The 26998-nt window shown below is 33.5% G+C and overlaps 1 protein-coding gene across 14 annotated transcripts in view; it reads right to left on the bottom strand.

The window, feature by feature from the left end:
* Window positions 1-427: 427 nt before the first annotated feature.
* Window positions 428-26998, bottom strand: part of LOC123266189 (putative uncharacterized protein DDB_G0282129) — a 98211-nt gene continuing 71640 nt past the window's right edge. For 4 of the 14 annotated variants that reach the window (XM_044730250.1, XM_044730248.1, XM_044730249.1 and 1 more), the window contains 10 exons: window positions 7865-7930; window positions 5796-6092; window positions 5348-5721; window positions 5165-5242; window positions 4505-4789; window positions 3428-3574; window positions 2569-3043; window positions 1686-2488; window positions 1052-1615; window positions 428-948 (listed from right to left, as the gene is read on the bottom strand). In XM_044730250.1, coding sequence (XP_044586185.1) covers window positions 586-948; window positions 1052-1615; window positions 1686-2488; window positions 2569-3043; window positions 3428-3574; window positions 4505-4789; window positions 5165-5242; window positions 5348-5721; window positions 5796-6092; window positions 7865-7930 — 3452 coding nt within the window. In that variant the 3' untranslated portion in view covers window positions 428-585. Of the gene's footprint in view, window positions 949-1051; window positions 1616-1685; window positions 2489-2568; window positions 3044-3427; window positions 3575-4504; window positions 4790-5164; window positions 5279-5347; window positions 5722-5795; window positions 6093-7864; window positions 7931-16778; window positions 16999-26998 lie in introns of those variants that run through there. The other 10 variants (XM_044730245.1, XM_044730251.1, XM_044730247.1 and 7 more) reach the window with 10 other exon arrangements.

Genomic DNA, 26998 nt, shown 5'->3' on the forward strand with positions numbered 1-26998 from the left:
AAAACCTCGAGGAATTTTTTTCTTTGGAGGATTTTAAATTAATCCGTCAACACTCGTACAAGTATTTCATTCTAATCAATTTAAATTAAAAAATAAAAACAAAATAATTTTGTTTTTAATTTTTGTCATTCGAAAATTTAACTCTCTTGTTCCCTTTAATTTTTGTTATTGCAAAAAATTCATCCGTTAGTTACAATTATAAATTTTTTTTATTATACAATTATAAATAATTAATTAATAACGCGCACTTGCAGTCTTGGTCCACGAGCTTTTGGCCAATTTTATAAATAAAATATCTTTCTTATTTCTTTTTCAAATAAATTTTTATAAATATAATTTGATTTTAAATTGAAAATATAAATAAAATGATTATTATTATTATTATTATTATTTTTAATAATAATACAATATTAAAATAAATTAGTAATCGACTACCAATTATAAAATAATTATTATAAGTACATTTTAGAAGAGCACCGGCAGACCATTGACACGCAATAGTAATTTGTGGTTATGTCATTATGGTTAATGAACACGCTAGTGCTAAGTACAAATGGTCAGGTCCCAAAACCGGGGTAATGTGGGCTAGGTCGCAAAGTCCAGCTTGTCCCAGGTCAGCGACAGGTCTGAAGACATTTTAAAATCAGAGTCTTCCATGACGGAGAAGAGGTCGAAGGGATCCTGGCTGTTGGCAAGAAGAGGGTCGTACAGGTCAGTCACCGTTGACTGAGCACAACCTGGTGACGGGTGGCTGGTACACTGACTCGTTGGCTGTAAAGTTGGAGGCGATTGGGGCATCAGCGAGTCCAGCCAGTCTGGGTCGTCCATGTCCATCGGCATATCTCCAAGGTCCATCAACTCTTGGGGTGTTTCTATTTTTACTCCGAGGTCGCAGTCCAGCTGCCCAAAGTCCATTGTGTCCAGGGTCTCCAAATCCAAGCCCAGTTCCTGTTTTTTTTTTGTTTTTTTTTTTTTTTTTTTTTTTTTAAATTAAAAATCCATCAGTTTTAATGAATTTATCAACAGTTGATAAAAAAATTAGTTTACTTACCTTGAGGTCAAGATTGGCATTGTCGGAAGAAGTTACTTCCTGAGGAGGTTGTGGATCTGGAGAGCTCTGCTGGACAGACTGAGGACTGAGAAGCATCGCAGTGTCCAGATCGCTGTTGGAATTCAGTAAATCCGAGGTGAAACCAGGAATTTCATCCTGGTGCTGGTGTTGGTGTTGATGTTGATGTTGATGTTGATGTTGGTGTTGGTGTTGATGCTGATGTTGATGTTGGTGCAATGCACTGGGTAACTGTACTGCAAAAGTAGCCAGTGGAAGAGGAGGAGGAATCGGGGGAGAAGACACTGGGGAAGATGGACACCCACTCTGGCTGACGTCCATTGCCATTGGACTAATGGGGTTTGAAGTAAAGACCAGATTTTGGGTCGCGCTGTCCGCTGGCGCCGAAAACACCAGGTTCTGCTGAATTTGCCGGTTTGGAGTCGTTGGAGTCGCTGGATCCTGGGCTGCGCTTGGTGGTAATTCCCCATTTTTTATCAAAATTTCTAAAACATCGTCTACAACTTGGCTCTTTATGTGGTTCTTTTGAACTGGTTCTATTTTTACCTAAAAAATTCATTAATCAAGTTAATCTCCAATATTTTATCAAAAATGATAGTTAATAAATGAAAAGTACCTTTAATAATTTAGCAGCTTCATCATACTGCGGGGGTGATTTATTATCTTCAATAGAAGTGATAGTAGTGCTGACAGGACGCTGCTGCTGTTGCTGCTGGGCTTGAGCAACAAGTGCGCCCAATATGGAGCCATTAATCTTCGTAGGTTTTGATAAGTTCAACACTATCGCGGCTGGCAATTGCACCGTTGTGTTGTTGTTGTTGTTGTTGTTGTTATTGTTATTATTATTATTATTATTATTATTATTATTACTAATACTATTATTATTATTATTATTATTGCTATTATTGTGACTATTGTTATTAATAATATTGTTATTATTAATATTGTTGTTGTTATTGTTATTTTTGACTTGGTTCTTTTTATTGTTGATAGTGGTCAAAGTAGCAGAGTCAAGTATCGTATTGGGTTGTGACTGTAGAAAAGCTGCGAGGCTGGCTTTAGCATTAAGCTGCTGGAAGGCAACGTGCTGTTGCTGCTGCTGTTGTTGTTGGTGATTTTGTTGCTGGTGTTGGTTCTGTTTTTGGAGTTGGAGTTGTTGGAGTTGTTGGAGTTGTTGTTGTTGCTGTTGTTGCTGTTGGTGCTGTTGTTGTTGCTGCTGTAGGTGTTGTAATTGCTGTAAGTGAAGAGCTAATTGTTGTTGCTGCATTTTATTCTGGAGGTGCTGTTGGAGGACCAATTTCTCAGCCCGGACTGTCGAGGGTTGAGTTTGACGGATTTTTTGTAATTGTTGCTGCGACATGTACAACTGCTGTTGTAATTCTTCAATTCGTTTACGTTGTTCTTTTATTATGTCGTCACCTGAAAAATTATTTTTTTAATAAATAAAAATAAAATTATTATTATTATTATTAATTAATATAATTTAATAAAATAATTACCAGGTGGACTAGCTGGATCATCATGCTCGCTATTATGTGGCGAGTCAATCCTTGGACTATGAGGTTCATCCTTAATCGGAGAGCCAGGACTTTTAGCTTGAGAACTCGAGTCATCAGAAGCGATAGGTCCCGGGGTGTCCATCAATATGTGTCCCATGTGAGTGATTATCGGGCCATTTGAGTTGGACAAATTGGTGGAGCTCTCCGTAAAGGGTTTTAGCCGTTCTATCAGCTGTGGCTTGGAACCCGAAACCGGGAGGTTCCTCCTCTTGAGCTCAATCTTCAGATCGCTGACTTTCATGTCCTCGAGCTTTCCCAGCGGCCTCAGCGGTGGCTGTTCCGAGGGATTGTTCGAGGCATTAGATGGCGCTGGACTCGGTGCGTTCGCACTTCCTCCGCTGATGCTTCCCGCGTCGCTACCACTGCTTGTTAGCGATAATGGATTTGGCGCTGCCGGAAGAATTATTTTCGGGTACTGAAATAAAAAAGTTTCAATAAATAAATTAACATCAATCAGTTTTTAAAACTGTTAATTATTTTTTAAATAATATAAATGGGGAAAAAAAAAAAAAATTGAAAATTGTAATTACAAGTTAGTTGTGTGTTAATGGAAAGCTTTAAATTTTTTTTAAAAATAAAAGTCTTCAGTAATATTTATAAATGCAAGTCTATTTAAAGCAGCGGAATTAATTTAAGTAAATAGAGTTTGAAAAAAGTTTGTAAAAGTTAAAAAGGACCGTCTGTCAAATTTTGTCGAGTTTTACCTTATGGAATACATCATGAATAATTATTGTTGGAAGAATAACAAGAGCTTTAAAGGGATGTATAAAAATGATTAAAAATATTAATTCGCACTCACTGGTACCTTGTGCTGCAGCTCAAGTTGCCACTGTAAGAAAAGCTGCTGTTGCTGAAGAAGCAGCTCGTAACTGGTTTCACCAGGTGCCCCGGATCCTAGACTCGAGGCTGCACACGATACCGATGGCTTTTGCGCGTTTGGCGGCCCCTGACAACAATATTAGTTATTAGTATTTCAGTGTAATTAGTAAAGCAGAGAAGAAACTTGTAAAATAAAAAAAAAACGGTATTTTAATTGTCTCCTAAAAATTCCTTAAAATAATCCAAATTTTTCCCTAATTATCCTCCGCTCACTAAAAATTACAACTATCATAAAAACTCTACAATAATTATTATATATTTTAATTATTTATACAAGCAATAATAATAAAATTGCCAACATTTAAAAAAATAAAAATAATAATAATAACAACAAGAGAAAATTGTCTTAATCCGTTGTATTGAATTAGTCCTAAAATTGGAGCATTGACGATCCGCGTGTTTGGGTTTCACGAGGGCAATTAGTGCTCGAATTACTCAGTGCTAACGAGGTGGTCCCGTACACTCCCGAAGAGATCGCGAGAGTTAATCACTCGATACGATCTTGCTTCTACTCTGGCACTTCTTTCATATACCTACTGCATACATATATACAAAATAAAATCTTTACCGGGTGTTTTAGTGTTTCGCCGTCAGCATATATGTATATATAAATACGTATATCATTAAAATTCACGGGGTTCTTTTTATTTTGATTAACTTTATTTATTTTGTACTTGTTATTAATCTGTTTTTGTGGCCTGGTTCACCACTTACTAACTAACATATTCTTATACTGTTACTCCTGCACCAGGAACGTTATCTTATGAAATTTTAAACCTGGACAAATGGCTCTTGGCATCTCTTCCACCGAATTTCTTACGAGTTACCTCAAGATTTATGTTATTACACTTATACTACCCAATAACAACAATAATTTTATCTTTCAGAAAGTATTCGGATAATATTAATCACAGTTAACCAGATATCGACAGTAATAATTATTAATTCTTTGTTGAAAAAAAAAAAAAAAAAAAAAATGTAAATGAGTATTATGTACCTTGTACTCATGAAACTTGATGGTACGAGTCTTGGGCTGATTTTTAGTCTTAGACTTTTTACGATTTTTGTCTTTCCCAGGCGCGTCGCTACGCTGACAAACGGTGACGGATATCGGGCTGGGCTGAGGCCTTGGAGTTATCGCCTGAGGTGGAGGTGCCGGCGGTGACGCTATCGATATATTTGAGAGAGGACTCAGGCTGGACGTCGTCGAGCCCAGTGACATTGGACTAGGTGCAGGCGCCAGGGGCAACAAAGTCGTGGTGGGTCCATTCGTCTGACTAGCCTGTTGATTGTAAATTTTTATTTTTTTTTTTTTTTTTATAACACATTAAATCATATAAAACTACCTGAGTTTTATATCCAAATTACGACAACTCTATTTTAAGTGGTAAAAATATATTATCTTGATAAATTTAAAATCAAAATTTTGAAAAATTTATAATAAATATTTTATTTAAAGTGAACCATTAAATCGATCCATAAAAAATAATTAAATAGTGAATAGAGATTGGATCGTAAACTGAAAATCGTCTTGGAGGCGCGACTTTCAAACGAGAGTACGCTCGAAAAATAAACGAAATAGGGATTCCAGTGTCCCCGGGTTAACGAGTAGGAGATACCGTCGGATCCTCAATTAAATTTAACAACCTTGGCGTACCTGAGACGAGGCGTGTTGGCTTTGATGCTGTACAAGTTGCTGGCTTAGCTGCTGTTTTTGCTGTTGGTTAATCTGCTGCTGCTGTTGCTGTTGCTGTTGGTTAATCTGCTGCTGCTGCTGCTGCTGCTGCTGTTGTTGTTGTTGTTGTTGTTGTTGTTGTTGTTGTTGTTGTTGTTGTTGTTGTTGTTGTTGTTGTTGTTGTTGTTGTTGTTGTTGTTTTTGTTTTTGTTGTTGTTGTTGTTGTTGTTGATTACCGACGACACTGTTGCAAAGTTCCGCGAAGGTTTGTATCGTCTGGTCGGTTCCAGCGGCTTGCTGAAAAACCGGGGACGTGGAGGAAACAACAACAGCACCTCCGGTTGTGGGGATGCTCAGAGATACGGTGACTATTCCTGCAGAAGTCGCCGCAGTCTCCAAAACGTCGGTTCTCGACTCGATAGGCGGAGAGGGAACGCCTTCAGAACTTTGAGAGTCATCTTCGAAGGTGATGTAATGGTCTGGAGGCTGGGGTTTCGTCACCTGGCCTTCGCAGGTTGCTTTGAAGGGAATGTGGCCCTCTGGAAATATTAAAAATTTTATTAAAATAAATTTTTCAAATTTTAAAAATGTTATTTAGATGTAATAATAATACCTTTGACTGCCCTCTCAATGGGTTCTTCAGTGTGAAGAATATTTTTCTGAATAAGTTCAAGCGGACCAGGTCGATGACTGAGCTGATCGTTGAGCTGATCCGCGAGCCTGGCTTTCTTGAGCATCCTCTGTCTCTCCGCGAGACTCGGATCAACATGCCCGACATCTTCGAGTATGTGCTGCCTGACGAGCTCGTCTCGACCGGGTCGTCGCTGTATCTTGGCCTTCAATAAATCTCCTGTCTTGGCGCGCTCTAATTGTTTTCGCTGTTCATGGAAGGCTGGTGGCGTTTTCGGCGCTACAACATTCAAATTTTATAATTGTAATTATGAGAATGAATTTTGGTACTACTGAGAACTCAATCATACTCGTCGCATAATTGGATAAACCATATTATATGTGTGTAATAATAAATAGTACGCCAACTGGATTATATTGAGGGTGAAGTATAAATCTGTTAGTCTAGCTCGACGTTAGTAAACAATTTTGATGTATATTAAACCGACGTAGACGGCGATCGCGAGTATAAGTTATTCCGATGAGTTCGCTGGCCCTCTTATATTATTATTATTATTATTTCATGTTATGTGTTATTACTGTATTATGTCCTCGTAGAAAGAGAAATTACTGTGCTTGTCGACGATTTTATTATTATATCTAGTTTCTAAATGAGACGTTTTATTTATTTATTTAAAAATTAAACATTTTTAATAATAACAATGAAAATTATAATGATAAAATAACTTGAGCTTATGAAAATAAATCTCTATTTAGTTCTATCTAATTAATATAACCCGTGACTAATCACGGTAATGTAGCTTCGACTTTTAAAAATGACATTACAATAAATAATGGGCTATTCAAATTAACAACTGTGACTAATTAACTACCTTATTACCCTACAATAAAAATAATATTTAAAATAAAAAATAATATTCAAGTTTACATTGTACATGTTGTGCCAAAACTACGCGCGAATAAAACCCCTTGATAAAATCATTTAATTATATTTTATCTTTCGTCCAACCCGAAATATTCTCTCTATTATATTTATTATAAACAGAAAAATTAATTCAAAAATATGTGATAATAATAATATTATTATTATAATTAAGGAGAAAGATACTACGTGGGTTTGATTGAGACAAATTAACGGATATGTTTTTAATATTAAATAAATAGAAAATATTTATAATTTATTTTATTCAAATTAGCTCTGAGAGTTATAAATATTTAAACACATCTTGTATCAGTTATTGTTATTATGTATATATATATATATATATTTTTAAAATACCGTTTTCATAGATTTTGACCTAAATGTTACAACTTATAAATACATTATTTCTTTTTAATTCTAGAATTTAAGAAAATGTATAACATAAAAAATTACATTCTCTGATTATAAATAGACGGATATTTTTATTAAACGCAATTGTATATTACATAAAAAAAAAACAAAAAATTTTAACATTACTTTATTTTTTATATTAAAATTTTATTTAATTGATGATAAAACAAAAGCCGAAAATTTTTTATGAAATAATTGGAGAACCAACTGCGTTAATAATTTACGAGGCAGACCGTATGGAAAATAATAACTTAATATTACAGCTCTAGGAAACATAAATTTTAGTCTAGAAATTTTGGACTAGCCGACCTCATTTTATTCGCAATGACGCACCGAGATATAAAGGGACAGTACAACAATATCCTACGACAGTAAGACGGTAAATTACTCCCGAATAGCTCGATGAATTGTCAACAAGACCATCAATGATTCCTTAAACATATTTAATTCTATCTCTTTATTACTGTATATCTTTCCGGAAAGCATAAAGTTTACTTCTTAATAAGCTCACTAAATATTAATATTTTTAGTCCAGTTGGCTTTAAAAAGTCTCCATCACTTGATCTAATTTGTTTCAATTTATTTAAACACAAAAAATTAACTGTCAATTGAACAATCTAATAAAGTTTATTGGATCTTGTTTAATTTCAATTGGTGTATTAATTGTTACAATTGTTGAAAATTTTTTTTTTATTTTGAATAGTGATAATAATACTTACATGGCATAATACCCTGAGCGACTAACTGGGTGATTGGCCTCCTTAGCATCAACTTAACTTTGAGTGCTGGAACAGAAAAGAGGAAAAAATAAACATTAATGTTGATGACAAAAATAATAATAATAATGAAAATGAAAAATAGCGGCGTGGTCGGCTGGCTGGCTGGCTGGCTGGCTGGCTGGCTGGCACCTACGAGTTAATTAAAAAATTTGTTATTGCCAAAAAGAAGGTGCTCTAGATATTGGTGTCGGCAATAAGACACTCTACTCGTGTTAATGTAATATGTATACAGTACTCGGTTGCAAGTTGCCCGTGATCCGCGATAATGATCTCGCTTGTACGTTGTACGACGACGAGTCACTTATTTTTATTTTACATTTATATGTATACATATACACTTTATAAATACATGGATTTTTTTTTATTTTTTATTCTCTGTGCCTACTGGAGCCAAGGAGCCAAGGAGCCAAGGAGCCAAGGAGCCAAGGAGCCAAGGAGAGCCAGGAGGTGAATCATCCAACTGCGATAAAGGGATCTCTTAATTTTTTTACCGGCGGTTTGTTCTCAGGTGCATTACATTATATTTTGTTCATTAACAAGCTGACACTCTTGTCTTATCTCTTCTCGGGTTTTATTTTGCTCCATTCGATTTTACAAATTATCATTTTATTTCTTATGTCTTGCATATAAAAAATAATTTATATAAAAAATATATCGGAAACTAAACCAATTATTTACAGGAGACTAATTGTTCCTCGTCCTTGACTCTCATTCTCAAGTTTATCGATAGATCTGACAGCCCACGCATCTTATACAATAATAATAATAATAATAATCATAATCATAATAGTGATAATGTAAAAGGAAAGACAATAAAATAAGGTGGATGGAAAATCAGGCAGGTACTTTCAATTCAGATTGCTGATTCGATTCCGATTGGTTTTGTTTTTGGTTAAAATTTATGCAACCCCACTACAAGCTCAAACTCCGAGGCACAACTTCCAGCCTCAACTCTTTACTTATACTGTATTTATTTATATCTACGGCTCCCTTTGTGTGTTAATTTGTACCCAGTAGGGCTTATAAGCCGCTTGATGCCGTACTAGCTCTTCCTTCTTTTCATTTTTATTCTTATTCTCATTCTTATTCTTTTGAGCCTCAGCTTCATCCGAAGACACCACTAATATTAAATCTCTTTATCCCGACGTTGCTCTTCATTTTATTATTCCTTTTTTCTACTCTCCTTCTTTCTATTGTTCTAAATTACTTTGATTTATCACCCTCATCAATCATAATCAATTATTTATTTATTAAATAAATTTTATTGTTAATTATTTATAAAAAGTTTTAGAGCATACATAAAAATTGTTTTAAATCAACAAGAATTTAATACAAGTTAATTTGGAATTAATTGTCCCCGACCACACAAGATGCCGTGAGGTGTTCGAGTACTCTTACAAACTGAGTATGGGCAAGAAAAAAAATAAATTTACTAACCCGATAAAAAAAAAAAAAAAAAAAAAAAAAAATATAAATATAATGCCAGTCCTGGTAAATTGGGGGCGGGAGAAGATTCTTTTGAAATTACTTACCGCGATTTTACGAGTAAGACGCTCGCGTGTCGGTAGTCACTTGCCTTTTTAAAGACTCTTAAAGATTGCAGAATAAATCACCCTCAGGAATTTTACACACATTCAAACATTCAAACATACATATTTTACTCAAGTGTATTTCAAGTTTTTAATTTTAAATTGAAATTATGGGTTAAGGATTAAAGATACGGAAAAATAATAAAAGACCTTTTTTTTATAAATTTGAATTTTCTATAAAAAAGGTCCTTATCAATTTTGTTGGATCTCTAACCGTTTGGCCGCAATAATTATAATAAGTAAAAGTTGATTTTAAAATGTTAAATAATAAATTTATAAGTTTAAGACCAAAAATAAATTTATTGGACGCAATAGGCATATAAATGCTTAAAACCGGTGATTTATATTAATAAAGCGATTAAGGATGGGTAGGAATGAACGGTTTTTTTGTTATTTCTCGTGATGATTCTATTTCTGGGTGTCGTGGAATGAGAAGACAACTAAAACTAAAACTAAAACTATTATAATGATTATTATCAGATATATTCATAGTATAGTGAGAGACGAAATAGAAAGACGGATAAGACACATATTCACACCGGCTAGTGTCGCGGGGGTGATCCAATAATACGGAGCTTTGGGTATAAATAAAGCCGCTGCTCCGCGGACTAGACCCGGAGATCTAACACTCTTGATGCTTATATGTGCTGGTGTAACACCGCGACTTGGCTGATAGCTTTACTTGTGCGGCTATTTCCTCCTTCGCTCAAATTTTTTCCCCCCTTAGCCCATGTGTCTAGTCTCAAGAATTCACTGTCCTCTGTCTTCTGTCCGCTCCCTTGGTCTCCTTCATCTGTTCATTTGTTCATCTGTTCCTCAATCCTCAAAATTTATTCTTGTTTTTATTTTTATTTTTATTTCAAACTTTCTAAAAATTACTTGACACCTGACAAAAAAAATCCTTTTTAAATCAACTTTTCTTCAGGCTTTTTCATTTTTATTTTACTTTATTTTATTTATACCCAAAGTTGAGCGCCGAGGAGGCAAAAAGAAAAAGAGAAGGAGAGAGGAAAAAAAAGCCCCGTTTAAGATTTAACGTCTGTATAAATTGCAGCGAGCCGAGTAGGTGACGGATACGTGGATGTTAAAGATGCATCAAGTGTTTTGGATACTCAACAACTGCTCGCTGCAGATTGCAGTTAGCAGTTTGTAGTGAGTGAGGCGTTAAGATTTCACATCGAAATTAACATGACATGAGTGTGACCCACTAACCGGCTCAATGCCATCAGATTGTGATTTATTATGGCTGTAAACAGGGGAGAGATAACACGGAAGGGTTCCTATACTTTTTTTTTTTTTTTATTTCTAATAATAAAATTCCTTTTAAAATCAGTACCTGTCTAAGTTTATATATATATATATAATAATAATTAATTAATTTAAAAAATTTGACAACTTGTGATTCAAATTTATATTTAGTCAATAAAATGTAATGAGCAATAAGTAATGATGTAAAGTGGATCAAAAAGACGGAACGGTGCGGGTGCGAGTGCGTTAATATGATGCGATTTCTCCTGCAAGTGTATTGTCAAGCTCCGCCCATCGCCACGCCTTTTAATTGAAACGTACGTGTTTTTTATTTCACTTACATTAACTATATTTTTATTTATATTTTTATTCACCGTGTAAACGATCAATTTATTACCTTACATAATTAATATGTACGGATATGTATACTTTGCCACTACCGCCGCCGACGAGATATGTAATAGACCACTTAATAATTATTATTAATTTTTTAATAATTATTACAAAACTTTCTAATAAACTTTATGTATTTTTTCATATTTATATATCTTAATATTGTCTATAAATTATTTTATAACGAGTGTTAAATTTAAGGTAGAGATGAGAAAAAAAGTAATGTAATTTTTAGCGATAATTTATGATCTTCTGGGCTATTTATTTTAAGGAGTAATAAATATTATTTAGATAAATAAAAATATTGTATTTACATGACCTACTAAAATAAGACATAATAAATAAATATAAATAATTTTATAGCCATTATTTGATTTTTATAAAAAGAATTTTTCTAAAGTCTATTGACACACAGAAAAATAAAAATTCTTTAATAAAGTTAATTTTTTTTCTGCATACACTCGTCGTTTGTTATGATCCCTAAAAAAAAAAAAAAACAGAATTAACAACTTTACTAAATATACAAAGTTTGTCGGTATAAATCAGCAAGAGTCCTTACTTTTATTCCCAGTAAATCAGCCCGTATTCCCTGAAGGAGACTCTGTTTAAAAAAAAAAAAAAAAAAAAAAAAAAAAAAAAAAAAAAAAATAATGCTGGGTATAGAGCCTGGAGCATAAACCATAAGTTTGATGACAAACGAATGACAACATTTGCCGCATCTTAAAAAATAATTCATCACTTAAGGTCTTTGCCCTCGGCCCTACTGTGACTTTTTTACTATTTTTCTGAGACGTATATTTCGTATATTTTCGGGTGTTGATTCTATTTTAGAATTTTTCCAATGACTGGAATAAGACCGCGGAGAGCTTAAGTTTACAACTAGAGAGTTTTCTATATAAAGTCCAAGCAGCTGTACTTGTGTTATGGTAATTACTACACGTGTCGCGCGGAAGTTAACGACATATTGGCATTGTTTCAAGCTAACAGCTCTTAGTATTAAATTCCTTTTCACCTGATAAAATTCCTAGTCACCCGTCACTCAGACAGAGATTTTTACTTGTACCCCAAAGACAAACAATATCCTGATTTTAAAAAATTATTTTTCTTAATTAATTAGTTACACGTGATATAAAATTAACAAGGATGTACAGTTGTTATGTTAATTATAAACATAATCGTAATCTCTAGGGTACTTGTTTTCGCGTTTAAAAATTCAAAAGCCCATTGAGGTGAGCAAAAAAAAAGCTATTCATACAAATGCTTGACCATGTATCATATACACCCACATATTCTGCCTTGTTTTTTATTTTTATTTTATTTTATTAAATCCTCTTTCTCTTTACTCAAGTAAGCGTCCAGCATCCAACAATATGAAACGATTTCCTGTATTATGTCGCAAGTAAAGTCGCGGTCCGTGACTCAGGGCAACGACGAGTCTCTTGGCCCTCCGAAGCTCCCTCTCATCCGACTCTTTTGTGTTAAAATGTTAAATTTCAAATGTTTAACATTAAATATTAAATACTCTACTGGATTTATTATTTTTTTTCATTATTAACCGAATGTCGTACCTTTCCCCGAAGAATATAGTGTACATTCTCTTTCTTTATGTTTGTGTGTATGTATATATATTAAGATTGCTCTGTTGAGGATTTCTATCTCTCGAGCATTTAAACAGTAATATATATTGTCGGGCGTAGGTGGACCACGTGGGCTTGACAGCCGTGCGCCGTGAGCCGTGAGCTGTGAGCCTACGGGTACTGGTTACTCCTACGATCTTAGATCTAGAGAGTACTGCGTCAACTGGAGAACAAAACGCTGGGACACGTGCTATCCTCAATCCTCTATTATATGGATGATTAGTGACAACTTTTGACCAAGAATTTAACTAGAAGTTGAACAATAATAATTTCCAAAAGAATCAAGACTATTTTTTTTTTTTTATCCTAACTTTTGAGAAAAAAAAAGGAACCAAAAAGTTATTACACGGTGTAAATTCTGTAGATCAGGCTCGTAAAAACCAGCTACAGAAATGATATATCTAAAGATAAATAAAAATTGGAATTGGGAGTGAGAGACGAAAACAATTGAGATTCTACGCAGACGTCTGAGGGTTTGGGAGGAGGGGGACTGGGTGGTATCTCCTCCTCTGAGAGACCTCTCAAGCTCAGCCGGAGGTGGGATCTCTGATTCGTGGTGAGTTGAGGGGCAGATAATGCAAGAAGGACACTTGGCTCTGAATGCACTTGCACCTGTGGATTGCCGCCATATACGATCCGAGTTATGGCGTTTTTCCACGGCATCCCATCCTACCGATCGTATCTCTGGCAGCGAAACCAATTCCATTTGTGGAAACCAGCCAACCGATACGGAGCTCGTTCCTTCTTTTTGCCTCTGCAAGACTAAGACTCGATACATATATATATATATATACATTATACTGAATATATGTAACATGTAAGAAGCTACTGTTTGCCTCCAACTCAGACACGGACCCAGCCTGGAGATCAAACTCAGACGCAGACTCTGGATATTACTTTTACAAGATCAAAAGTTAATTAATTATCGTACGGGACTCAACTTTGAGTTGGTTATCTCCAGTACGTCGACTTTTATTTATTTACCAAGTCAGCATCCGAGTTAAATTATTAATTTTTTAAACTTTTCTTAGTTTTCGTCTACGCACGCAAGTTAAATCCATCAGATTTCTCATGGATATACCACGTCTTCTATCGTCTACTATGTCTGTATATTGTTATTATTATTATTATTATTATTACTGTTGTTGATAAAAAAAAAGTTGAGCATGCGGTAATTTTTTTGCACAAGTTATATCTAGTAGTAGTATCTAGCAGACATCAGAGTTAGCTACTACATATTTAATCCGACGCCAAGCTGTCTGATGGACTCGTTTGTTGAGAAAGTCATCCATTGTTCAACAACAATTATAGTTATAATTAGTGGGTGTATTTACAAATATTTGCAGCTTGTTATAAGTACTAATGGGAAGCGCGGGAGTTTTTAAAAAAAATTAGGCGTTTACTATTATTGTCTCTGTTTAAGGGGAGTAAGATCAGGATAAAAAGTATCGAAATTAGGTGAATTATTTCACATTAGATAGAGAACGGGTACTTGGCGCGAGACGACGCCTTTGCGCTGCTGGGTAAGGTAATTCTTTCCCGTGATATTTGTTGTAATGTAATGAGCAAAATTTTTTGTTTGAAATATATTAAGTAGAAATTCAGCTACGCCCTTTGTTTCTTGCTTTGGAAATAGGTTAGATTAGATTGGAAAAAAATTATTTAATTATTTGATTTAAAAAAAGACAATTTCTTAAAGTGCGTACATCAATAGTGTGGGTTTTAAGTGTGGGCATTTAAAGTTTAAAAGTTAAATATTTTATGATGAAATAATAATATAACACAACGACAGTTGAGATATTTTAATGAATTAGAGTGGCGACAACTTACCGACAACTATATTATAGTAATAGTAATAGTAAAATATATTAAATAATAAAATTAAAATGGTGCAACGAACCGACGACCGCGGTATGAATATAAATTAAACGATTTTACTATCTAGTATATTTAAGTATATAAACAGTAGTATCGGAGATTTAGCTACTTAATATTATAAATTAAAATATTATGTAGTGTAGGAATAGAATAGTGAAAGAATCGACAAGATCGAGGGATAAGAGATGTGAGATAGCAGATAGTAGATAGTAGATAGCAAATAGGTGTTTAGATCGCGCGAGACAACCTTGCGCTATGCGCGAATGGTTATGTTGGGCACGCCGTCCCGGAGGTCTATCGATATTATGATAGAACGAGTGGGTTGATACTGAACACCGAACACTAAACACCCACGCATGCCCTTCGCCACTACACTCGACTTTTATTTTCTTGATTCTTGTTTCATTCATTCATTCATTCACATGAATTCTATCGCTCAATGAGTTTCGATTTCTTTTGGATTTATTTATAGTCATACTAATACTAGTATCAACATCATTTGCTTAATACTCTCGATTATCAATCACCAATCGCTCAGTTATTTATTTCGTTATTTATTTCCTATTTCTCCATATTTTATTAATTATTTTCATTTTTTAATTTATTTGAATTTTTATCAATCAAAATAATAACAATTTTACTTTAGTTTTGACATTCATTCTAAATAAAATTAAATTTTCTATTGATAAGAAATTATAATAATTAAAAATTGGATAAATATTGACTTGTAAATATAAATATCATTGTAATTATTTTGGCGAACGTGTTGGATATAATAAGAAAAAAGCATAAAGAGAAAGGATAAAGAATATTCAGACATTTGATAAATTGCCACAGGGAAATAAAGCCATATCTTGAGTAAGATGATTAAATTAGATAAAAAAAATCCTTTGATCATACTTTGCATCAGTTTAAATATCTATATACATTTATTATTTATTATTTATTATTTATATTTTTAATAAATTAAAACTATTAATATTAAATTGTTTATTTATTATACTAATAAATATTAGTGGGATTATATTGCGTAGAGAAAAAACAAGTGTTAGATGCATTTAATAATTCATTATTTATATTAATAAAAGTCAATGAAAAATCGAAAGATCTAAAATTATTATTAACGTAGGAAGGGCTCAAAATTTAATTACATCTTTAATAATACAAAAATGTCTAGAAAAAAATAAAAATAAATGAATAATAAATATAAACACACCTAAATTATCAATTCTTAATTGTGGGACTTGTAAACTCACACCTAATAAGCCTGATGACTTTTTTCTTTTTAATCTCCAACTCAGTATTTAAGATGCGCCTATTTCAACAATTCACTCACGTCAATAATATTATTATTATACATATGTATAATCTAATATAAGCGATCGTTAATCATTAATCATCATAAAATATACGTTTGTTTGGAATAAAATAAAAAATGTTAATTTTTCAATACAGTATTACATTAAATGCAGCTTAATATTATTAATTCGACGGTGCTCGGATTCGTCATGACGCATCCTCGAGATATGAGGATGTGCGTACGAGGAGGTACTAAGTATGAGAAGTAACAAGTAAGAACTTCGAGATGAATAATCCATGTGGCCACGGGGGTCCTCAAGACAACAAACACACTGAGGAAAACAATACACCGCCTGGACTAGAATAGTCGATTCTACCCAGATTCTTTTGATTCTTTAAACTCTTCCCACTTTTTATTTTATTATTTATATTTTTTATATCCATTTACATTTAATTTTGAATATTTAAACCACGCGCAACAACCCTTATTTATTATCATAATTTTTTCAAAATTAATTACAAAATAAATTGCTATGTAATTTGTTTCATATTAATTGTCATTTCCCCAAGACATGCAATTTCGGTATAATTGTATCCAGATGGTCGTTTAATAAAATTTTACGGTAAATTAAGGTAGCATTTAGGAAAATAAACTTTAAAACTTTTAAGAATCCGTTGGCTTAAGAAAAATTCTTGAATCAAGTTAAATTTACCCAAAACAAGAAGAATCTTTAATAAAATTTTAAAAAATAATTTTTTTTTTTTTTTTTATCACCATACATAATAAAAATAATGACAATTATTTATTACCTTTATCGCGTTTGATGCGTCGGCAAATGGCGCACATTCGCCGACCACAGTGCTGCCTTTCGGGTCTTTGCTCGGGATCCAAGATAACCATTATGACAATTTATATATAATATCAAATATTATGTCTTTCTTAATAATTTCCAGTTTGTATTATTTTATAAAATAATTTAGCACTGAAAGTACCGATAACCATAAAATCAGTATGACTTATTTATTCGATTGCACTTATTTATTTATTCTGGCACTTATTAATCAAGTCTCAACGTTAATTGCCAAGTATCACAGCTTGATAATATATTATATTATTATATATATATATAGATATATTTATATATTTTGATCGATGACTTGTGACTAGATGCGACGGATAAATCCTCGAGTATTAAATAAAAATTTAAAAATGACTTTTATACTTTTATTATTTTATTTCACTTATTAACGCCTCGACAATCTTATCGGTTCCTGAAAAGTAATAAGTTGATACTATATTCATATTAAAGCTTTATTTATTTATTATATTAATTTATTATTTGTTCCAGGATAGTGTGGGTTTTTTTTTTTTTTTTTTTTTTTATCAGATAAATTAAAATTAATATAAGCGATCTTTCTCATGAGTGAAAAAAAATTAAATTAATTGCATCAATTATTAGCAAACACAGAGATCGATCTTCTTTACGCCTGGGCGACAACTTCCACTGGATAATTGGCTCTAATTCGATTGAATTGATACCCGGGAGCTACTTGATAATTAGTTGTCATTCTATAGATCTTTCTTTACTTACATTAGTACGCTTTAAAGCCACCTAAATTATTTCTGTAATTATTAATTAAGGATTGTGAAATTAATAATCCTTATTATCCAGATGACACTTTTATTTTTATTTTATGACTTTTCAAGAAAGCCATTCAATAATCTATAGATGTATAAAGGAAGTTAAATTTTTTAAGAATATTTCGTTCGAGGACTTTTAAATTGACTACGAGTATAGTATTGTGATAGGAAATCAAGTATGAGCGCAAGTGAGTAGAACGTGTGCTGCAAATGTCAAAGTTTAGGGTTGAACTCTCCGGGGATCTCAAGGATCTTGTAAGGATTTTTTTTTTCTTAGAGTTTATCATTGCTGGCTTTAAATTTAAATTTGACATTTATATTACGAAAGGAAGAGGCTAAAAAAATTTATTTTTAAGTTTAAAGGGACTTTAAGTTTTTAAAGGGCCAGCAGCTGTTGAAAATTCTTTATAGCAAATTTAATAGTGTTGATAAAAAAATTAATTTTAGTATATTTTTTTTTCTGTAAGAATTGAACCAAAAATATCCAGAGCTCTGAATTGAAATCTCAAAGAAAAAACTTCTATTTATAAATCCCTAATCCAAAAAACTATTTTAACTTTCACAGGCTCAAATTTCAAGTGACTTTCTAAAACCAAAAAGAATACTAAAAATATATAAAAATATTTAAAAAATATAAAAAAAAAAAAAAAAAAAAAATTGAGCGCCTCCAATTAAATAAAACAAACTTTTTAATTTTAATTGAGCCGTCGGTAGCTAAATTATTTAGACTGGTATCCTCGAAACCCCTGGAAACTCTACACTAATATACATACAAATATACTCGAAAGTTGACGTGAATCTAAAGACACCCGTTACTCGCCCACACTTCGGCTCTTAATTATCGGCGAGCCTCACGGTAATTTCTCCGCGGGATAGGGACTTTAAATATTATTATTATTATTATTATTATTATCATTTCTCAATAGAAAATTTAATTCTGCTTATTATAAATTTATTTTCATAAATTTTCAAGATGAAATTAAAAAATTTTCGTTAATTAGCGTCCGTCAGGAATTTATTATGTTAATGACATTGCGAAATTGAATCAAATGTAATGGTATAAAAAAAATTAAGTAAATATAAAGCGGCCTCGAAGAAATAAAACTAATATAAATAAAAGGAGAGAATGAAAAATGCAAGAGCTTTATGTTTTTATTATTGTTTTTATTTCTCCGTTTGTGGCTACCGACTTTATGCCATTAGTTCGATTCTTACGAAATTAACATTTTTATTTGTATTAAATTATCAACAATTATTATCACCATTTTAAAATTATAATCAATAATTAATGAGTTTAATTTTGATTGTTGTTGTTGTTGTTGTTGTTGTTTTATAAGATTATAAGATTAATGTAAAAAAAAGAAACAAAATTCACATGACTAGTCATCAGCTGGCCCTTTTTTTCTTCCACTAGCCGTGAGGGATACAAGTCACTCGTATCGCCGACAGTCGGTTGATTAATATCGCGTGCAAGGACTTGATTTAATTATCAGATTTCACGGGACGATAGGAATCGCTTCATTAAGGGACCGCGAGCTTGTTCTCAAGTTATCAGCTTAACTTGACACATTCTCCCACTATTTAATATTATTTTTATTTTCAAGTATTCAGTGTGTCAAAAATTTTTAAATACTAATTGAAAAAATGAAAAAAATGTTTTGTTTTTAAATGTAAAAATTCATAAAAACACAAACAATAAAAAATTTTTAACAGAAAACCCTTAAATAAAAATGGATAAAAAATCCACAATCATTGGAACAAATAATAAAATAAAATAATTATATAATTAATAAGCACCATATGAATTGATCCGACGAATTAATGCGAGCGTTGGTGGAGAATTTTCATGGTACTCCAATTTGTTGGCACAGTGACACACATTTAGCCACAGCAGCACAATTACACATGTGACGGAATATAAAGAATAATAATAACACTGTGCGAATAATTAAAATAAAAATGACAATTTGAATTTCAATTCCTTTGATTTATTATTTACTATTTAATAGAAACGTCAAAATTAATAATAATAAAGGTTTAATAATTGACGAGAGTAGCACCAATAGAAATACAAAACACACGTGGTAATAAAAATAATAAATCACACAGAGAATATTTTCTATATTTGTACAAAATAACGAACGCACTTGTTTGTCGAAGAAATAGAAAAAAGTAAATATTTAGAGCCGGTCGTCCCGGTCGGCAGCCGGTCCCTCGGTTCGTCTCTGACTGAGGGTGTGTGCGCGGGCGCGAGTCGTGCGCGAGCGGACCACGAAGAGAGGGGCCACGTGACGGTCCCTGCAGGAGGCTCTGAGTATGACCGCGTGTGGGTCGCCGTTAAGTTGCGGTGGTGCCCACGTGAAACACCAACAAAGAAGGAGGAAGGAGGGAATTTAAACTAGTGTATTGTCAAGTTTCCTCTTTAAACCCATCACAGACCGAGAGTAAAAGAGAGAGAGAGAGAGAGAGAGAGAGAGAGAGAGAGAAGAAAATAAGAACTGGAGAAGAAGAGGATTGTATAAAGAAAAGCACGTGCGCAAAGTGGGAGAGGTTCCAACAGAGAGAGGGGACTAGTGTGGGCGACCGGAGTAATCAAATGCTGGTGGTGGGAAACAGGCCCGATATACAATATACAATATACGATATACGATATACGATATACGATACACGATATACGATATACGATACACGATACACGATACACGATTAATGTCGGTGGGCCCTAGGTTGTTGCCTAGGAGGGGAGGGTGCTTGGGCGCGTGCCCCGAGTCAACGTCGTGAAGATAGGATTCTTAGTCTCTGCTCAATGAGTTGCCAAGACTTTTATTTTTTATATATTATATTCAGTTGAGTTGAGTTGACTTTTGTTATTATGAAATACCGTTTACTCAACTTGTTTGTGTTTTATGACTTTTTTATGTTCTTAATGCTAATTAGTTTATTGTAGAGGATGACGTGATGGGTGACAAGGGGGGAGGGATTATCAATGGAACGAATTTATCGACTCCCCACCCACGATGCTCAATGGTAGATGCCATTATTTTTTTTCTCTTTGTTGTTGTATGTTAGTTATCATTTTATTTAGTGAGATGAATTAGCGGCCCTCCTGGATACGCACACCCACGCGAGCTTAGTCGGGCACGGGCCCAAATATAAGAGGCACAGGTCCGGTTCGTCGGCACCCACGCGATCTTTTGAGGGCACGTTTCAGGTTGTTGCGACAGATGAGGAAAATTTTTTGAAAGTTTTTAATTTAATAAATTGTTGTTGATATTATTTGTCAATAAAAAATTTTAGTCTTTTTCAAATAAATACAAACTTGAAGATCCTAATGTTCAAAGAAAATTATATTACAATACCCGTTGGATATTATTTTCTTGTCGTTGACAATGATTACAGCATTCTCGAGAATGTTAACGAACATTTATTCACACGTGGGTTTTGTAAACACCCGGGCAAAATAATCAAATACATAATATAACATAACATGCGAATTTTAATAAAAATATTAAGTAGTTTTGGTTGAAAGCGTGCAGTGCACCATACAATATTATACAATTGCCAGTTAATTCCGAATGAAAAATAAAGATTGGATTTAAATGAGCTGGTGTAATATTTATTATCCAGCCCGAGAATCCGCGAGCCCGACCTTTCTCATAGGAGTTGCTCGTTTCAGAGTACTTGACCGAGTTTCTAGACCGCAAAACGCGTCGCCTCTTGATAACGCCTGGAATTTGCGATTCGCGATTCGCGATCCAAGATACCGAATAACCGAGCTAAACAGTTGAGATTCTTTTTGATATTATACTTTATTCGGAGGTCATTTGATGATGATTATTATTATTATTATTATCATTTCCTTATCCTTAATATATTATAATAGCAATAATGGGTGGTAACCACGAGGAAAATGCGGTACATTTGTCATCAGCAATCATCAGTACAACGTTAATTTAAATTATCCGGGTTAATAACAAGTTATAGTCTCTGGAATTTCAATCTAAACAAAACCAGAAGAAATAATAACACAATCAACTTCTGAGATAGCGATAGTGATAACCAATTACAAATTGGTATTGTCTCTAATATTCAGTTGATACAATATTCCTTGGCATAACACGATAACAATTACTAAATAAACTGTTGCATTCATTTTGACGACGGAAAAGTCCCTGGTGACCCTAATGTCATTTTTGACCTCGATTCTAAATAAATAATTTGTTTTGTTGTTGTTAGTTCACTTTTGCTATCATTGTTACAAATAACTAATGTAAATATTTAAAAATAACAGTGATTTTATTTATTTTTAGATCATCACTAAGATTTAGTAATATCAAATGAGAAATTTCAATTTAGATTTCAAAGCTATCGTTTATGAATAAATGATTCATTCTTATTTTAATAAATATTTACTGAATGACTTAAAATTTTTTTTTTTTACTATTTGATCGTTAATATTCAATGTTTATTTTCAATAATATTTTATATGAATGAAACATTAAATAAATCTGAAAAAAATTAATTAATATGCGAATACTTAAATATATCAATCGATATTAAAAGTGTAATGATTTTTTTTTTCTTTAATTTGAATAATATTTTGTAATTTATTTTCCATTTTTGAAAAGTTTCATGTTACGAAATTTGTATTGAATATATAATGTAAAACATCAATATTTTTTAAGGTCTTAACGTGACCTAAATAATTAAACATACTGCGCACCAAGTACAGAAGAATTTTGATGATAAGTACCGGGAGAATCTCAAAAAAAGGAACCAAGTAAAGAAATATATAAACAAATAATGAAAATAGAATAATTTATCCAAAGTTAAGTTAGTCGGGGGTGATAAATAGCCTGTAAGTAAGCACACTTACACATAATAATAATAATAATAATAATAACAACAGTTGTGACAAAAACTGTAGGATTGTGTTTAGGAAAAAGGACAATTTATGGGATCCACGATGTTCTCGCGTTAGGTGACAGTTAGCCGAGCGTTTATCCGTGTTCTATTATGAAGCATCAGCTTTAGCGCGGGCGAGACGCAGCTGTTTAGCTCCGTTTAGCTCTATTCCCTCTTGATATTTGTACACTTACATTGCTTTAATCTACCGGTACTCACTTATAACCCGACTTTATAGTACTATTACATTATATATCATATATATTATATTAGATATACACTATACCACGACATATTAAAATTTTTGTTTGCATTATATATATATGTATATATATATACATAATAATAGTGCAGCGTAAGTAGAGAGCAAAGAGAAACGACGTGAGTAAGAGCATTAATAAGACGAGAATATAGGCGTCGCGCAGACGAACGCGGAAAATAGCTCTCGGAATAGATCCCGTCGACAGTAGGCCACCGGTTTATCCCGGACCAAATGTTTTCCTTTGTAAGAATATCACAAACACTTGTGTTTGTTTTTTTAATAAATTAGTTTTTGCAAAATGCGTTAAAATTAAAAATCTTTGGTTATACCTTGTTGTATTCTATGAATTTGTCCTATCAGATATTATTTTATACCCCCGTGAACATAAAATATAGAATTCAATGAAATATTATGCAGCGTATTATTATACATTAGATATTTCCTTAAATATAAACAACACATATATCCTTATGATGAGAATGCACACCTCAAAGAGCAAAAAAAAGAGAGAGAGAGAGAGAAGAGGCTGGTATTCTCGCGTAGATCTTGCGGACGAGCGTACGCGTAAATATTCACATATGTTAGGGAGATCGCGGGTGTGTTGTACATTGTGAAACATGGGTTATGTAGAGAAAGAGCCGATCGGATCGGGCGAGTGCATCCTCATCCTCATCCTCATCCTCGTTGTGTATTATAAGAGCAAAAGTATAAACCGAATGCAAAAGTAGAAGATCTCGGAACTTGGAACCTGGAACTTGCTCGGACTCGAGAGAGATTGGCTCTTTGTGGGAGTCTCTTGGAGCGCGCGCGCCGCCCGACCGGGGACAGCTCGGTAACAAACGACTCGCAAATCCTTACTGTCAATTTAATCTCCCGGCGAATCCCATGCAGCGAAATGTTAATAAGGCCTTCTTATTCTCGCTACTACCGTTCCTACGGGGAATAATCCAGAGCAACACTTTATTTTCGCAACGCATACGCAAAAGATACCGCTGGTTTACCCGCAAATGTGGTTCTCCATGTGGATGTGGATGTGGATGGAAATTGTGTGCAAAAGGACGCATCTCTTGTTCACGCGCGAGACCAATTTATCGGTTCGCGCGCTCGGAAGTAACGCGCTTAACGCCCGATTCTACAATCTACATAATATATTTCCCTGTCACCGCCAACTATATCAGTGACACCTTGTCTTTTTTTACCTTTTTTTTTTTTTTTTACCATCACCTTTATCTTCCACTCGGTTATACTTTATCCTTTATTTCTCAAATTATTTGTACATATGTGTTGTATATCAATGATAAATGATAACGATACCAAATAACTTTTATATAAATTATTAATTGAAAAAAAAAAAAAAAAAAACAATCGAGTTATTTTTCTCGACATATGTATTAAATAAAGTACATAAACAAACAAGTATCAATAAATCTGAAGCAAACACGTGATTGTCAAAGGAGTAAGTGATTAGTGATTAGTAATAAAATACCGAATCGTGGGAAAGATATATTGGCGATTGAAGTGGCCGATTATCGCACCTGCGTACCAGTCCCAGTGGTAATATCACTTGTACAAAACAACAATATACAATATATAATACTAAATAAATAAAATACCGTTGAATAATCGTTTAATTGATCACTCTCTGTACCCCGATGACATCAGCTTTGTGCGGGCAAGCTCAGCTTTAACTTAAACCCAAAGGTATACTTTATACTCTTATATATTGTTACTCCGCTGAAAGATGGAAGCGACAACGAACAGCGAGGAGGTGAATGCTAGTAAACAAAGGTGTCGTAATTGTCGGCGTCTCCTCACAGGACAAAGCATTGCTGTACTCTGGTGCTCTGGTGAAATAAAGGAGCATACTCCTTTCCTCCTGGCATGTAATACCGATATAATAATAATAAAATAATAAAATAATAAAATAATAAAATAATAAAATAAAATCCCAGCTAGGTTGGTTGTGTTAAGTGAAGGAGTTAAGAGGGAACCGTCGATCGTACCTTGTAAACTAAAGGTCAAGTGACAATGATTTCCAGCAGAGACTGAGCTAAAGCTGGAGCCGAGAATTGCCCAGGTGGTAAGGCCACTCGTCCTTGCCGTTTATCCTGCCAGCGATCGATCTTTGCGGTATCGAGACCAAGGAGTTATCCAGACACGCGTCTACATCTTTTATCTTTTCGATTCACGCGTCTCTCCTTTCCACTTCTCTTCTTGTATAAATAACCACCTTTTAATTTTTTTCCGTGTTTATCTTCGCTCGGAGTTACAAGTTATATACCGGCTCGGCTAAAGATAATTGGCATTTCGCCAATTGCTCCAATGCCAGACGCTCCAGGTTATCGTAATATAAGCCCGACAAGTGGATATGCACCAAAGGGTCATACACTTTTTTTTAGATTTATTTTTATAATATAACTAATTTCATTATAAAATTTTTCATCACTCTATTTATCGCAATAGACGAGTCCATTATTTTTTAATTTATCTCTTTTTGAGTAGAGAAACATCAATGTTCCAGACTCTTGTTATTATGTTATTTGATAAATTTGGAATCATCATGAGCTTTAATTTTCATTCATAATAAATTATACAACCAAGATAAATGTGATTTAAAGGATGACGTTTGCATAATATTATTTATGAATGAAAACAAGAGAGAGGCAGCGAATAGAATTAATATATATATATGTCTGTTAGTTTTTATCATAGTCATAGTAATGCACTTCCTTTGTTTCGAAACGAAAACCTGCATCACGCCGCACGCCGCACGCCGCGTTCTCTGAGCCCGTACGTCACTAACGATCACCAAGTGGTGTATCGGCAATCGTTAATATAATATACAAGATCTGAGGCGACCAAGACCTCCTTTTACCTACGCGCGGCCCACCGCCGACCTACGATAGTCCTGGTTTTACAAACTAACACTTAATTACTGTTTCTCCATAAACCACACATACATTGACTCCATTTTTAATTAAATAAATAAATAAAACTATATATATATTTTTTTTTTTTTTTTTTTTTTTTTTTTTCCATATACAAATTAGTGAATATATAATAGAATAATTTATCAGACTGTAAAACTAAACAAAATAAAATCAGAAACTGATAATTAACAATTTAAAAAGCGATTCGCTAATTATTTAATCTCTGGTTAGGTAGTAAAATTTTTGTTTAAGAAAATAAAAATAAAATGGGTGATAGGGTAGAGCATAGTATATAAGTAGTAAAGTGTGACAAGAGATAACCCTTTATACATAAGCACGTAGGCAAAGACAATGTAGAATGTAAGGTAGATGCGGCATCGGACGTCCGATAGCGCTGCGCTTGCGTATACGGTTAACTTCCATCTTACGGAAAATAATGCATGTTTATCGCGGCGGCGGCCGGCGGCCGGCGGCCGGCGGCATGAGCTTTTGAAAGGCCCTTCCTATCTCGCTCTTTCTTTTGCGTGTCTTCTCGCGGTTGCGGGGGTGATACGAGGACAAGCAAACAAATTAAATAAAACAAAACAAAAACCCGAGGCAATAAAAAGAGAGAAGAATAAACAGAGCTCGTGCTTAGCTGCTGGTTGTTGATACACACGAGGATTTACATACAAGCTCCTCACTCGTACTGTTTAGTACTCTTGGTAAATATAATTCGCCTTACTATGTGTAGGAAAATTTTATATTTATACTAATAAATGAGAAAATATATTTTTTAAAAAGTAACCACCAAATTTAAAGTTTAACGATTGAAAGGTTGTTTGTAAAAGAAACCAAAAATTAGATAAGAAAAAAAGAGATGACTTTGCTTTGGTTTCTTTTTCTTTATAATTTCTTTATCCAAGTGAATCTTTCAGTGGATCTGTAGGCTGGTTTGCATCTCAACTCTTACTCTGCTCAGTATAAAGTATAAAGTAGATAAAAGAGAGAAAAGAGAGAAAAGAGAGAAAAGAGAGAAAAGAAAAAAGAGTAGAGAGTATACTTCTTACATTAGCTTCCTCGATCCTTGGACACCACATACGCGGTTTGCCTGTGCAGAAACAGAAAGAGCAACAGCAAGAGCGGATCCTAAGTATAAGCATAAGTAAAGTAAAGAGACAGAAGCGCCTTAGTACTGTTGGTCGCGCGCATACCTCTACTCGTTGCGCTAACAATACGACCGCCCACGTACTTTGAGATATCTCGTTTTATTATTATCCCCGTTTGCAGTTTGCAGTTTGCAGTTAGCAGT

Source organism: Cotesia glomerata, linkage group LG5 (genome assembly GCF_020080835.1).
Source record: "Cotesia glomerata isolate CgM1 linkage group LG5, MPM_Cglom_v2.3, whole genome shotgun sequence".
Taxonomy (NCBI): Eukaryota; Metazoa; Arthropoda; class Insecta; order Hymenoptera; family Braconidae; genus Cotesia; species Cotesia glomerata.